Genomic DNA, 11,464 nt, shown 5'->3' on the forward strand with positions numbered 1-11,464 from the left:
GGGTGTTGGAGAATTTCCAGAAGTACAAACCTATTTTTGATCTTCTGAAGACCATTGTTGTGACAAGTAGGTCCGGCCCTGTAAAAATTGTTATGACAAGCATGTCTAGCTCTGAAAATCTAAGTTGGAAGCAAAAGACAACTAATGAACCTATCTAGTAATCTGAATAACAAAGAGTTTTTCTTAAACCCTACACCACATTAAGTATGAACTATTCTCTTGCAGATAGATGACCAACTAATCCAATGAATATTTTACCCAAAAATTGGCCAAAATGAACTAATTTTTAGGAGCATGGAAGCATGTGCTTATATTACTCCTATCCAGAGTTAGGCTTGGTGTCAGGAGATGATATGTATTCAGAATATAGTCAAAAGTACAAGAAGATGTATGGTTCACTTTCTAGTATATAAATCAACTTTTTTTTTTGCTAAGCTTGTAATTTACGAAAATGAAATATGCTTAGCAAAAGGGAGGTAGTTAATTTATCTACTAAAAAGAGAACCACAAATTTTCTTGTACTTTTGATACATCAACTACCTTAAAGAAAACGAACGTTATGTAGAGAATCCCAAAAATTCAATCCGAACATACACTGTATGATTTTTAAAAAAAATACACTGTATGCTTATATGTGCCTAAATTACGTTGGCTATGTTCAATTACTTCCACATTAAACAAATCTCCGTCGTAAATAGAGGCTTCATAAACAGATTGAAGTCAGACTTGGTGAAAACAAGTACGGTAAAAATAACAAATTAACAAAAGGGCGCGTGGTAACATATACAGGCAAAAGTCAAATCTGCTCTAGTTTCATTTTTTCCTCATTTGTGTGGGTTTTGACAAAATATCGAATACCAAAATATCGAATTTATCAATTGTATCTTGCTTTTAGTAAAATCTGGTTGAGGTTTAAGATTTTGCAAAAACCGTTGCTTTCTTTAATAGTTTTTCGTTACAAGTACCATCAAATTTATCAATTAGTTACTGCACCGTCATATAGTAATTAATACTACGTACTAGCTGAAAAATTTAGTGAAAGTGGCTAGACAAATGGAATCATATGAAAGTGATGTTAATTACCTTAAGGTCCTTAACCACTAAACTGGTATATGCTTTTATATGACGTTACCAAATGATGATGTCCAACAAAAAGTACTAAAACTAACATTTTGACATAATATAAGTTATCATTTTCATCATCTTCAACACACATTATTTAATTTGTTCTGGTCCCTTATAGCTAATATTTTCTTTTGCTACCGACTCTAAATCAGATCAAATTATAGGATATTATCTAGGAAAGCATCAAATTCAATGAGATCGTAAAAAATCAAGTTTTGTTTCCTCGGTTAATACCCATTTTGTCTCTTCCAGTTTAGGTGTTGACTCAAATTGTTTTTACTTCCCAAACGTGTGTACTTGATTTTAGAGCTCTCTGTTCCAACTTTTAATTATTTTTAATCAGTTATGTAATAAGATAATGTGAAAATCTTATGAGTCAAACTTGAAAGTATGCAAGCCCAAGCACCCATACCTCTGTCTTCGCAAACATAACGTTCAAGTATTAATAATGTCTCTTAAGCATCCTTGGTTTTTGTCTTTCCAAAAAAAGATTTATATTTCACATGAGTCGAGTCCATTTCCACAACTTTTTTTCTTTCTACAACTTCCATGTTTTAATAATATATCATTAGAGTTTCACGTGGTAAATGCTCCTCCAGCTTAAAATTTTGAATGTTTAAAAAGTCAGTAGAATTTAACCCGTCTGGTTCTGGTTTAATCCATCTAATCCTAACTAAATCTTTCATATTTCTAGTTCAATATTTATAACGGAGGTGAGCGTTCGGATTCAGTTCAAGTCCATTTGATTTCGGAATTTTGGAGTTAGAAATTAAAACTTTATTTGGATATAAATTTTGGTTCGAATTATCATTGTGGATACGGTTCGAATTCTAATACCAGTTTAATTATGTATTTTGAAAAAAAAAATCTAAATATAATTTAAAATTTATAAAATTTGGAAACAAAAATAATATACAACATATATTTGAAAAATGTATGACTATACCTAAAATTAGTAAGAAATTGTTCGGTTTTTAAATGTTTTCGAAACTGCAACAAGATTCTAGGGTCGCGTCCAAGTTCGGTCTACTTGTCGTATTTGGGTCCTCACTTTTATAAACTAATTTCAGTCCATATATTTTGAAATGTTATTTAGTCTAATCGTAAAATTATAAAATAATTTTAATCAATTTAATCAGTAAAAGTTGGGCTTGTAGTTCAGAGAATCAATACTAAAAATATTAATAAAATAGATCAGTCTTTCAAGAGTTACATTGTAGATAAATAAAAATAAGTTTGTTGTACAAAACTCATAATACATTGAAAGAACAGAGTAACAACTCAATAATCTATATACAAGTCCATCTAATCCCATCGTGAGATTAAAAAGAAAAGGGCAAAATGCAAACCGGTTCTGTTTCTGGTTTAAGAACTACCAAAGCATCCATCCATTATCCAACGTCAAAACAGATACAGAACATTACTCAAAAACCCCAAACCCAAGAAACTCAATCATCTTTAAACTCTTTAGTAGGACGTGCTTCAAATCCTCCATCTTCTCTTTTCTCAAGAGAGTAAGGCATGTAAGTCCCAAGAATCCGATCCCACATGGAAAAGAAAGGCTGGGAGAAATTGTACTTGCTTCCATAGAGCTGATGATGCACATCGTGGTAAGCCGAGTTGTTCTTGAACACCATATGAAACAAGTTCCCAGGAAGGCAGAGACCGCAATGGTCGTCCACGGTCTTGATCGTGGCGAAAGAGAAGAAGAAGATGGAAGTTCTTGGCGACATACCAGAGATCAGGAAAGACAAGGCGCCACCAACTGTATCCAATATAAGGCCTTCCGCTGGATGGTTGTATAAAGCTCCATATGCGTAAGGGACGATGAGACGGTGGTGCTGAGAGTGGATGTGTTTGTATAAGAACTTGTTGTGATGCATGTAACGATGCATGAAGTATTGCCATGTGTCGAGAACTATCATTGCTACCACAAACTGTCTGATTAGGACCAGAAGAGAAAACTCTTGTGCTTTGTCTGCTTCTGCATCACTTCCAGTGACCTGTGTAGACAATGGAAAAAGCATATTTATAGCCAAAGACCATACTCCATGGGATTGATGAATCAATCTATCAGAGGCATCCAAATTAAATAAATATATATTTACCAAAGACATGTCTAGCAAATCATACAGTACAAGCACTCATGATAAAAACAAAGACAAACTAAGAATCAGGCTTCTCCTCTAATGCTTTAACTATCTTTATAACACTAAAATGACCAATCTGATTCACTGGTCATGAAAGCTAAGCTAGAGAGCTAAACTTACAAAAGATTCAAACTTTTGCGTTTTAATCCAATCCTAATCCCATTTCATTACCAAATTTACACTAAACTTGGATTCACAAAGCAAAAGAAAACTCGAAAGGTGGAAACTTTACAGTGAACAAGATGATAGCGACGACAGCTTGGACGAGCTGCTGAAGAAGAACACCTTTCACGACGGATGATTTGGAGACGAGGTTCTTCTCTTCTTCCTCCGCCTTGGAGTGCAATCTGTAGCTCTCCAGAGAGGATAGCGCCACGTAGATCCCAGAGTAGAGCCAGTAAACAACAATCGGAGCCACGGTGCCGAGCAACTCGTCGGAAACAGAGAAACCCATCATCATCATCCCTAATCGCGTTCTATCTCAGCTTCAGATCCTTCCTTCATCCAGGGGAAATGATTGAGGAGAGGATATATAGCACAAAAGGAAAGATTCGTAGGAATCAAACCGAGAAACCTTCCCAAAAAGGTTTGCTTTTTAATTTAAGAAGAAAAAACGTCTGCGATTTGCGTCTGCGTTTGCACAAATGATGGATAGAAGAAAAAACAACACTCGGCGTTCTGTTGACGAGAAACGTGGCTGAATTGTACTCGATTAAAATAAAAGTAAAATATCTTCTGCGATAGATCTACACTGAGTTTGCTTACGTGGCGGAATCCCAACCGGTTAAAAACTATTGTGGGACTACTTCTGACGTTTGATTCTGTAACAAATATCTCCTCGGCATGATGTCGTCCGCCAAACGGCGCCGTATAAGTTCGAAGTTAGTTTGAAAATTTGTACAATGTTGCAGATTCAAAGTAGCTTGACCTTGCCTAAGAACTAACACACTTCTGCACGATTTGATTTCAGAATTGGTGCAATTACTGGAAGAGATCCAAAGAAGAACACACGGAGGCTTAAGAATTCTAAGTATCAATCAATTCGACATTGATAAGAGGAATCATATATATCAACAAGATCACTGAGATACAAAAAGAAAGGAATAAGACACACTCTAATGTCTCTCATGCTCTTTCTACTACTATGCTTCTATATTTCTGTTCTTTCTGTTAACCAACAATCATTGTGGGAGAAACAATTAACGACGTCACTCCATTCCATGCCAAGTTAATGGTAAGCGGTACATGTTGTTCAAAGTAGTTAAAGAGTTGCGGAATATAGATAGGGATATTATACTTGTGGAGTTTCTGTGTACCACAAACTACAAAGGTAAGTTTCCTTTGTAAAACCAAATGCATATATGGAAAGCAGAGAATTCGAATGTTGACTAAAAAATGCAAGACATATGTAGCATTTTCTGATAGCCCTACAGTAGTGCTTACATAATGGGAGAGTAATTGGTAGCAGAAACGACTTCAAATTCTATCTCAACGTTCACCGCGTGTTCCTTGTTGTCCAAGTAAGTCTTTCGAAGTTCAGCTAAAGACATAAAATTATACCAACCCCAACTAGCATTTTGTACTTCGAACCAGACGTTCACTGCGAGTAAATAAATATATCAGTATATATCTAGCTAGTAACAAGAAAATAGAACAAAAATATTGTAATAATGTTTCAGAAGATATACTCTGGAGTTGGATGTGATTGGATCCAAGTGGGTCTAGAACTCGTAAGTTTGCTTGCACAAAAATCTTCTCATCTTCTTTTAGTGTATCACTAGGAGCCATTTCCAGATAAATGGATAACCATTTACCATCTGCTATAGCGTCGCCCTTGGGATACAGCCTTAGAACCCTACATCACATTAATTATTATGAACATGTTAACATTCATACGCACACGACACAATGTATGTGTGTATAAATACATACTTTTAGACCGATATTATATATATATATACTCACCATTTTCTCCCTCCCATTGAAAAAATATCTGATGTCAAATTATTCACGTTCAAGTCAGAAAATTTCCTGACAGCCCAAGAGAACTTGGGCTTCGAGAGTTTCTCGTCAAAAGACAGGATTTCCCAGTTGGTGAGGGGAGATGCAACAATGACATCAACACCAAACTCACAATGACCTCCCTCAAAGATGTATCCATTTTTAAGGTCATTGAATGTATCCAATGGAAGAAATTGCTGCAATCCCCACACCGTTTTAAGGGCATTGAACCGCCTTACTTCTAGATCTAAGAATATAAAAGTTATTGCTAACTGAAATACAAATGTGGAGAGGGAGAAAGATAGAGCATAGTCAGAAGTAGCTGACCTTGAATAGTAAAGTACTTGTTTTCTTTTTTGTTGTAGACAAAGAAACGGAGTTCCGCAAAAACCTCTGTTGTTATTTTGCTGTCTATTTCCACGTACATGGAAATAAATCCACTCCCATCATCCTTTTCATTCCCTTTTGGGTAGACGATCAGTCTCCTGATTTGTATTAAACAACGATATTGCATCAGCTAGACAAGATAATATACTTTTAACACAAGATAAGATACTTCTTGTCAAAAAAAAAAAACAACCTAATTATTTGATTATTCTAATGATGAAAAGTGACGAATGCATAACGCTAGATAACGTGAGTATACATAACAATATAACATCGGGTACCAATTATATCCACCCGAGGAGAAAGGACGAGATTGGTATTTATCATCAGAGACCGTCGTCGACTTCTCAAGTTGTGAGAAGTTGTGAACCTTGAGGGAATAGGAAGAAGGAGGATGCTCTCTCCAGTTCTTAACAATTGTAGATGCTAATGCTGAGCTTGAACCCATTCTACCCTAACTATAGAAATCAAGTAACTCGATCACAAATTATAAGAACTCTCAAATAAGAATAATGTTAGGTTACACATTAGAATCTCCTTATATATAGTTTTTATAAACTCCTAAACTCATTAGGCAACATATATTTAGATAACTCCTAAATATCCTAAATTTTCCTTTTCTTTAAACCATCTCTGGGTAGGAATACTGTGATACTTGAGAACTATCGCTAGATAACTTAGATGAGGAGATGTCATCTTATCTATTTATGCATAAACATATCATGATAAGATCATATGATTAAAAAATATATATAATCTCAAGTTAAAAAGTTGCTTCGAAACAACGACGTCGCTTCACTTTTAGGCCATCTGTATTGAGGATTTTAAACCCAGGTTCACACGCTTCCCAAAACAAAAAAGGTAAACTCAGGGTCTTGCAGGTTCAGGCGTAAGAGACGGGTTCACAACTATTTCGTGGGCTCTACGACGCGTGGCGGTCCGCGATTGATTGAACTTTTTACTTTTTTTTGTTTTTTAATTTATCAAACGAAAAATAATAATAATAATAATAAAAAATTAAATTGGTGAACTCCTCCTAAGTTTCACTAATGCAGATGCCCTTAGGATGTAGTATTTATTTATATAATAACTCGGTTCCAATTCGGAATCCCTTTTCAAAACCAATTACGAACCGGAAATTCATTGCACTGGGAAAAAACGACTTCCTTTGGTTATTTTCTCCGAAGCGTTGGAATGACGCGCGCCCAGCGTTAAAACAAAGCTCGCGTCAAAGTGAAGCTGCTTTCGATTGATACACCAAACAAGTATTTAAACTTCCTGTCTGATTCGATTCCTCCTCCTACTACAACTCTTTCCTCTTAATACTTTTGCCATTCAAATCAATCGGTACCCGAATCTTCTCTTCTTTAATGTTTTAATCCAGAGTTTACGGGTTTAGACATAGTTGTGATTTTTTTAGGTTGCTATAAGTTCTGTTTTTATTAGATTGTAATGTTTCTGAAAAGTAGTTTTGTTTTTTTTTTTAAATGTAGCGTGAAACATGTCTAATGAGTTGTGTCCGGAGAGGCCTTTATTTGGCGGCGCAATCTCCAGTGCCTTCCCTCAAAGATTCCAGGTCTTTTTTCAATTTAATCATTCTTGTTAAGCTGCTAATTTGGTGTTGCATTAGTAACGGTTTCATGATTGGATCAGGATGCGAGTAATATTCGTCAAGTTCCAGATCATCAGGTTTAACTAAGACCCCTCTTTCTCTATCAAGTAAAATTGTTTCTAAGATTGTATAGATGAAGAGTTTGTAACTGTTTTTTTGAATTTTATTGGTTATCTGCAGGAAGTGTTTGTGGATCCTTCAAGGGATGAGAGTTTGATTTTTGAGCTTTTGGATTTCAAGCCTGACGTTGGGGACGTTGGCAGTGCTTCTTGGTTCCTTCATGATCTTGCTCGTGAGCAAGATGCCCAAGGTTTCAAGGTAACCCAATCGATTTCACTTCGAAAGTTTCAACCTTTTTACTTCTTTATAAGTTTCCAGATTTCAAGGACTGGACATGAATAGAATAAAAAGTTTGAGCCTTTTTAGTGATTTGAGAGTGTAGTAGTGCATCACAAACTCAAGTAGATAATTGGTTAAGCATCAATGATTCTCTTTTGTCCTGACTTTATGTAGCTTTGTAATTTCAGTTGATTGAGCAATCACATGTCATTGATGTGCCTGGATTGTCTTATAGAAACATCCCTGCCATTGCCACAACTGCTATTGGAGAGATGGTAACTTCATTCACTCACTCGCCTTTTGTTACCTCTTTGTTTGTTTTTTTTGTCTAACAACAATGATTTGCAGGCTATATCCAAAGGAAGACAGGGAAGAGAGGCACAAAACCTATTGAAGGTAACTCAGTTTCTCCTTGTTCTGTCCTTATGAAGGTGGGTCCTTTCTTTTCAACCGTTCTAATAATATTATTATGATCTCTTTCTGGCAGGTTTATGTGGCGAATATTCGTCTTAAGGGAGTTGAAACAGATGTCTTAGTGACTGCGTATGAACCTATTCTCATCAAGTAAGTCCCCACCTACGTTAGCCTTGTTGTTCGACATTGTCTTTGGGCCTGATCATGTGTGTTTGTATATTGTGCAGCCCGTTGAGTGAAAGTGCGAATGCAGTAGGATCTGGTTTAGCTGTACCAGCTTCACAATCTGGAATAATGCCAATGTGTGATGTCATTAAACAATCACTCTCTACCTTCAAAGTCAATGACTGGAGTCTTTTTGGTTCCTCTGCTTAAATCTATATTTGTATGCGTCATCAGCAAGACGAAGCAAATGCAAAGCTGCCATTTTGTGTTTTTTTTTTAACTTATTTTGGAGTTATCCAAACTAGTCGATTGAGAGACCTAGTTATTATCTTTAAGCATTGTTCTTTAGCTTCTGAGTAATGAGTTTATTATCACACCCCTTGAATTCAATATAGATGAATCCATTTGTTTCTTATATTGTCGTTTTTTAAAAGTATTTTAACATTTCTATATAATTTTTATATTTGTCAGTTACTAAATAACCAATTAAAATTTTGATGTTTGTGTGATTAGTTGAATTATATTTAATTTCTATATTAGATGATATTTTTTTAAAGAAGAATATTTTTTTTAATCTCTAATTGTTCTTCGGATATTTGTAGAGATGGAATGAAAATAGGGAACCAACGACATTGCATTCAAATCTCTAAATTGATATTGATATTTTTTTAATCTCTAATCTCTAATTTTTTTTAACTATGTTTTAGTCGATGTCACCAACGACATTGCATTCAAAATCTCATGATCTTTTTTTATAGGGCTTTGGACAAACTATTTGTGATTTCTAAAATGTGCACCATCACTTGCAAAAAGAACACAAAATCAAAGCTATTGATGTATCCAAGAAGATCATGTGCTTGTCGTCTTTTCGAGTCATCGCAGCCATCTTTCTGAACACATTCATGCACCTTGACAATAAAAAAAAACACTCAACCACACAAAGCAAAGTTCTATAGTGAGAACCCTAATGAATCACCTATGGCCTTTGAATAGAAATTTCTTTATTCATCCCTTTTCTAGTTTTACTTTCACCATCACTAACTTTTTTCTCAATGATTTCTTTGTGATTCTCGGATCATATTTTTCCTTTTGCAAGAAGCTCCCACCACATTTAACAACAGAGAAATCATATAAAAAAAAGTCTCCAACATCAAAATGTTTTTCGCAACTGCAACAACAAATAGCTGAAGTTGATGAGCAAAACAATGGACATAATATGCTGATGCATTCTCCTTTGAGATCAATGACCTTAACCCATTAAACTCACCCTTCATGTTACTTGCCCCATCATAACCTTGTCCTCTAACTTTTGTAATGCTTAAACCATGTTTGGCAAACAAAGAATCAATAGCAGATTTCAAAGATGATGAAGATGCCTCAGTCACATGAGTAAGACTAATGAATCTCTCTTTAACTATCCCATTCTTGTCAACAAACCGAAGCACCACTGCCATTTGTTCTTTATAAGAAAATCAGCTGACTCATCCACCAACAAACCGGAAAAAAATCATGATCAATTTCTTCAATAATACTTTTAACTAACTCCTCTGAAAAACAGTGCACAATATCTTTTTGAATTATTGGAGAAGTCAATTGCTTGTTTCCAGAAGCGTTTCTTAAAACAACCTTACTCACAACATCATTATGATCAGCCGTATATTTCAAGAGCTCAAAAAAATTACCGTTATTAGCCGTTTCTTCTTTCTCCTCATGACCACGGAAAGGTAATCTTTGACGCAACAAGAATCTAGAAACATCAATGGAGGCATTTAACTGAATTCGATACTCATTCTTCATGACATCACCTTGTTTATGCAAAGCATCTTTGTTAGACTAACTTTGTCTCATCAAGTTTTCACATTTCATTACTGCATTGTTGTAAAAGTTGTTAACACTTCCGACGTGTTCTGAAAGTTTTTTAAACTTATTCCAGCCAGAGAAACCATCAACAGTCCATGCATCATTTCTGCCTCCTTTACCAGACATTATCCCGGAACAAGTAACAATTTAGACAAAAAGCTGCATCTTTCTTCACAGTATATTCTAAGCAGCTTGGATACTGATCAAACCACGCAGAATTAAATCGCCTTAATATGCTTCCGACCATTGATTGTTTAAAAATATGACCACGAAGTTGACAAGGACCTATAATCAAATATTTTCGGATTACCTCGTTTCTTTGATTCACATGATATTCTGATATTCTTTTTCGATCAGTTGGATTCCATGGTAAATCGTCTAAATCAGCCAAATCATTTTGAGAAGAAGATGAAGCTTTTCTTTTCAAACCGTTCAAAAATTTCTCCATAACTATGTCTGCAACAAAAAAAAAATTTAACAACTCTGTTTAAATATATATAACAGAAAAATAAATTTGACAATTTCACAAGTTTTAACACGTTAAAATTTAGCAAATTATGTATGAAGAATATTGCGTTAAAATAATATTCAAAGCTCTAGACACACATAAGTAATCTCCAATTCTCGAAGGAGAAGAAAAAGACTGTTGCTCTTGACCAAAAAAAAAGAAAGACTGTTACCAAAATAATATGGAACTAGATAGAATCACTAAACATATTAAATATAAACTTACATGTTACGGATGGAAATTTAGAGAAAAAATCGGTGTGATTTTTGATAAGTTGCTCTGTTACAGAAGATGACGAAAATTTTGGAGGTGAGACATTCTCAATTCCGTTTAAAGGTTGTTTGGGCTTTAGTTACATTTGATTTAATTATTTACTTAAACATGTTTTCTTTTTCTTTCTTTTGATCAACAAGTTAAGCATGTTTTTTATTTTCCAATTTTGTGTCAAATAAATATTAATTATCTATGTTGGACAATTAGTGGACTTTTAATATTTTATCCATATAAAAGGAGTGGGCTTTCGTTAATAGAGGTGTCAGTTATCAAATTTAAAGGGATTCAGATTTATAAAAATACATAACCATAAACTATTTATTTTTAATTAATGGTGTGTCAAATGACACCCCATTGGTCCATGTACATCCGCCTCTGACTATACGTGCGTCTTTTCTCACTGTGAAGATTTGTTTCTATACAAAATGTGTAAGAAAAATCCAAACATTGTTAGAACTCTCTCGAATAGAAAAAAGGCAAATAATAGAGAGAAAGTCAAGACGAAAAAAGTAGGATTCATCTTGGAATCCAAGAAACTATTTTAAATTTTGGTAACAGTGTTTTCTTTTTTCTTTTTGCTTTACCATTTGTTCTTACGACTGAAATCTGCTATTGGGTTTCCTATAATTA

At 34.6% G+C, this 11,464-nt stretch overlaps 3 protein-coding genes and 1 long non-coding RNA gene across 5 annotated transcripts; 1 reads left to right on the forward strand and 3 right to left on the reverse strand.

Moving 5' to 3' along the window:
- Positions 1–2,291: 2,291 nt before the first annotated feature.
- Positions 2,292–3,876, reverse strand: LOC103831367 (sphinganine C4-monooxygenase 1). The gene is made up of 2 exons (XM_033274376.1): positions 3,508–3,876; positions 2,292–3,128 (listed from the first exon to the last, which is right to left on the reverse strand). Exons 1-2 carry the CDS (start codon positions 3,736–3,738, stop codon positions 2,574–2,576), a joined length of 786 nt encoding a protein of 261 aa, XP_033130267.1. The 5' UTR covers positions 3,739–3,876; the 3' UTR covers positions 2,292–2,573.
- Positions 3,877–4,282: 406 nt separating this feature from the next.
- On the reverse strand, positions 4,283–6,542 carry LOC103831369. The gene is made up of 4 exons (XM_033274377.1): positions 5,604–6,542; positions 5,241–5,523; positions 4,964–5,130; positions 4,283–4,875 (listed from the first exon to the last, which is right to left on the reverse strand). Exons 1-4 carry the CDS (start codon positions 5,788–5,790, stop codon positions 4,715–4,717), a joined length of 798 nt encoding a protein of 265 aa, XP_033130268.1. The 5' UTR covers positions 5,791–6,542; the 3' UTR covers positions 4,283–4,714.
- A 251-nt stretch (positions 6,543–6,793) lies between these two features.
- LOC103831370 (ran guanine nucleotide release factor) lies at positions 6,794–8,608 on the forward strand. 2 transcript variants are annotated; one of them, XM_009107274.3, is made up of 8 exons: positions 6,794–7,010; positions 7,157–7,239; positions 7,317–7,352; positions 7,456–7,593; positions 7,803–7,889; positions 7,963–8,010; positions 8,102–8,178; positions 8,256–8,608. In XM_009107274.3, exons 2-8 carry the CDS (start codon positions 7,165–7,167, stop codon positions 8,401–8,403), a joined length of 609 nt encoding a protein of 202 aa, XP_009105522.1. In that variant the 5' UTR covers positions 6,794–7,010; positions 7,157–7,164; the 3' UTR covers positions 8,404–8,608. The 2 variants fall into 2 exon arrangements, with proteins under 2 accessions (XP_009105522.1, XP_033130270.1); XM_033274379.1 differs by lacking the exon at positions 6,794–7,010 and having other exon boundaries at positions 7,024–7,239.
- LOC117126456 lies at positions 8,455–11,440 on the reverse strand. Its single transcript, XR_004449040.1, has 2 exons — positions 11,215–11,440; positions 8,455–9,121 (listed from the first exon to the last, which is right to left on the reverse strand). It is a non-coding gene; the product is annotated as an uncharacterized LOC117126456 (long non-coding RNA).
- Between the last annotated feature and the right edge of the window lie 24 nt (positions 11,441–11,464).

Source organism: Brassica rapa, chromosome A07, assembly GCF_000309985.2.
Source record: "Brassica rapa cultivar Chiifu-401-42 chromosome A07, CAAS_Brap_v3.01, whole genome shotgun sequence".
NCBI lineage: Eukaryota > Viridiplantae > Streptophyta > Magnoliopsida > Brassicales > Brassicaceae > Brassica > Brassica rapa.

Excerpts from the sequence above, each read along its gene's own strand:
- LOC103831367 (XM_033274376.1), bottom strand. The coding sequence starts at position 3,738 with ATGATGATGATGGGTTTCTCTGTTTCCGACGAGTTGCTCGGCACCGTG. Across the intron at positions 3,129-3,507 it reads TCGCTATCATCTTGTTCACT|GTCACTGGAAGTGATGCAGA; the intron begins GTAAAGTTTCCA and ends TTGTCTACACAG.
- LOC103831369 (XM_033274377.1), bottom strand. The coding sequence starts at position 5,790 with ATGCAATATCGTTGTTTAATACAAATCAGGAGACTGATCGTCTACCCA. Across the intron at positions 5,131-5,240 it reads TCAATGGGAGGGAGAAAATG|GGTTCTAAGGCTGTATCCCA; the intron begins GTGAGTATATAT and ends AATGTGATGTAG. Across the intron at positions 4,876-4,963 it reads CAATCACATCCAACTCCAGA|TGAACGTCTGGTTCGAAGTA; the intron begins GTATATCTTCTG and ends ATTTACTCGCAG.
- LOC103831370 (XM_009107274.3), top strand. The coding sequence starts at position 7,165 with ATGTCTAATGAGTTGTGTCCGGAGAGGCCTTTATTTGGCGGCGCAATC. Across the intron at positions 7,240-7,316 it reads CCTTCCCTCAAAGATTCCAG|GATGCGAGTAATATTCGTCA; the intron begins GTCTTTTTTCAA and ends TGATTGGATCAG. Across the intron at positions 8,011-8,101 it reads AGGCACAAAACCTATTGAAG|GTTTATGTGGCGAATATTCG; the intron begins GTAACTCAGTTT and ends TCTTTCTGGCAG.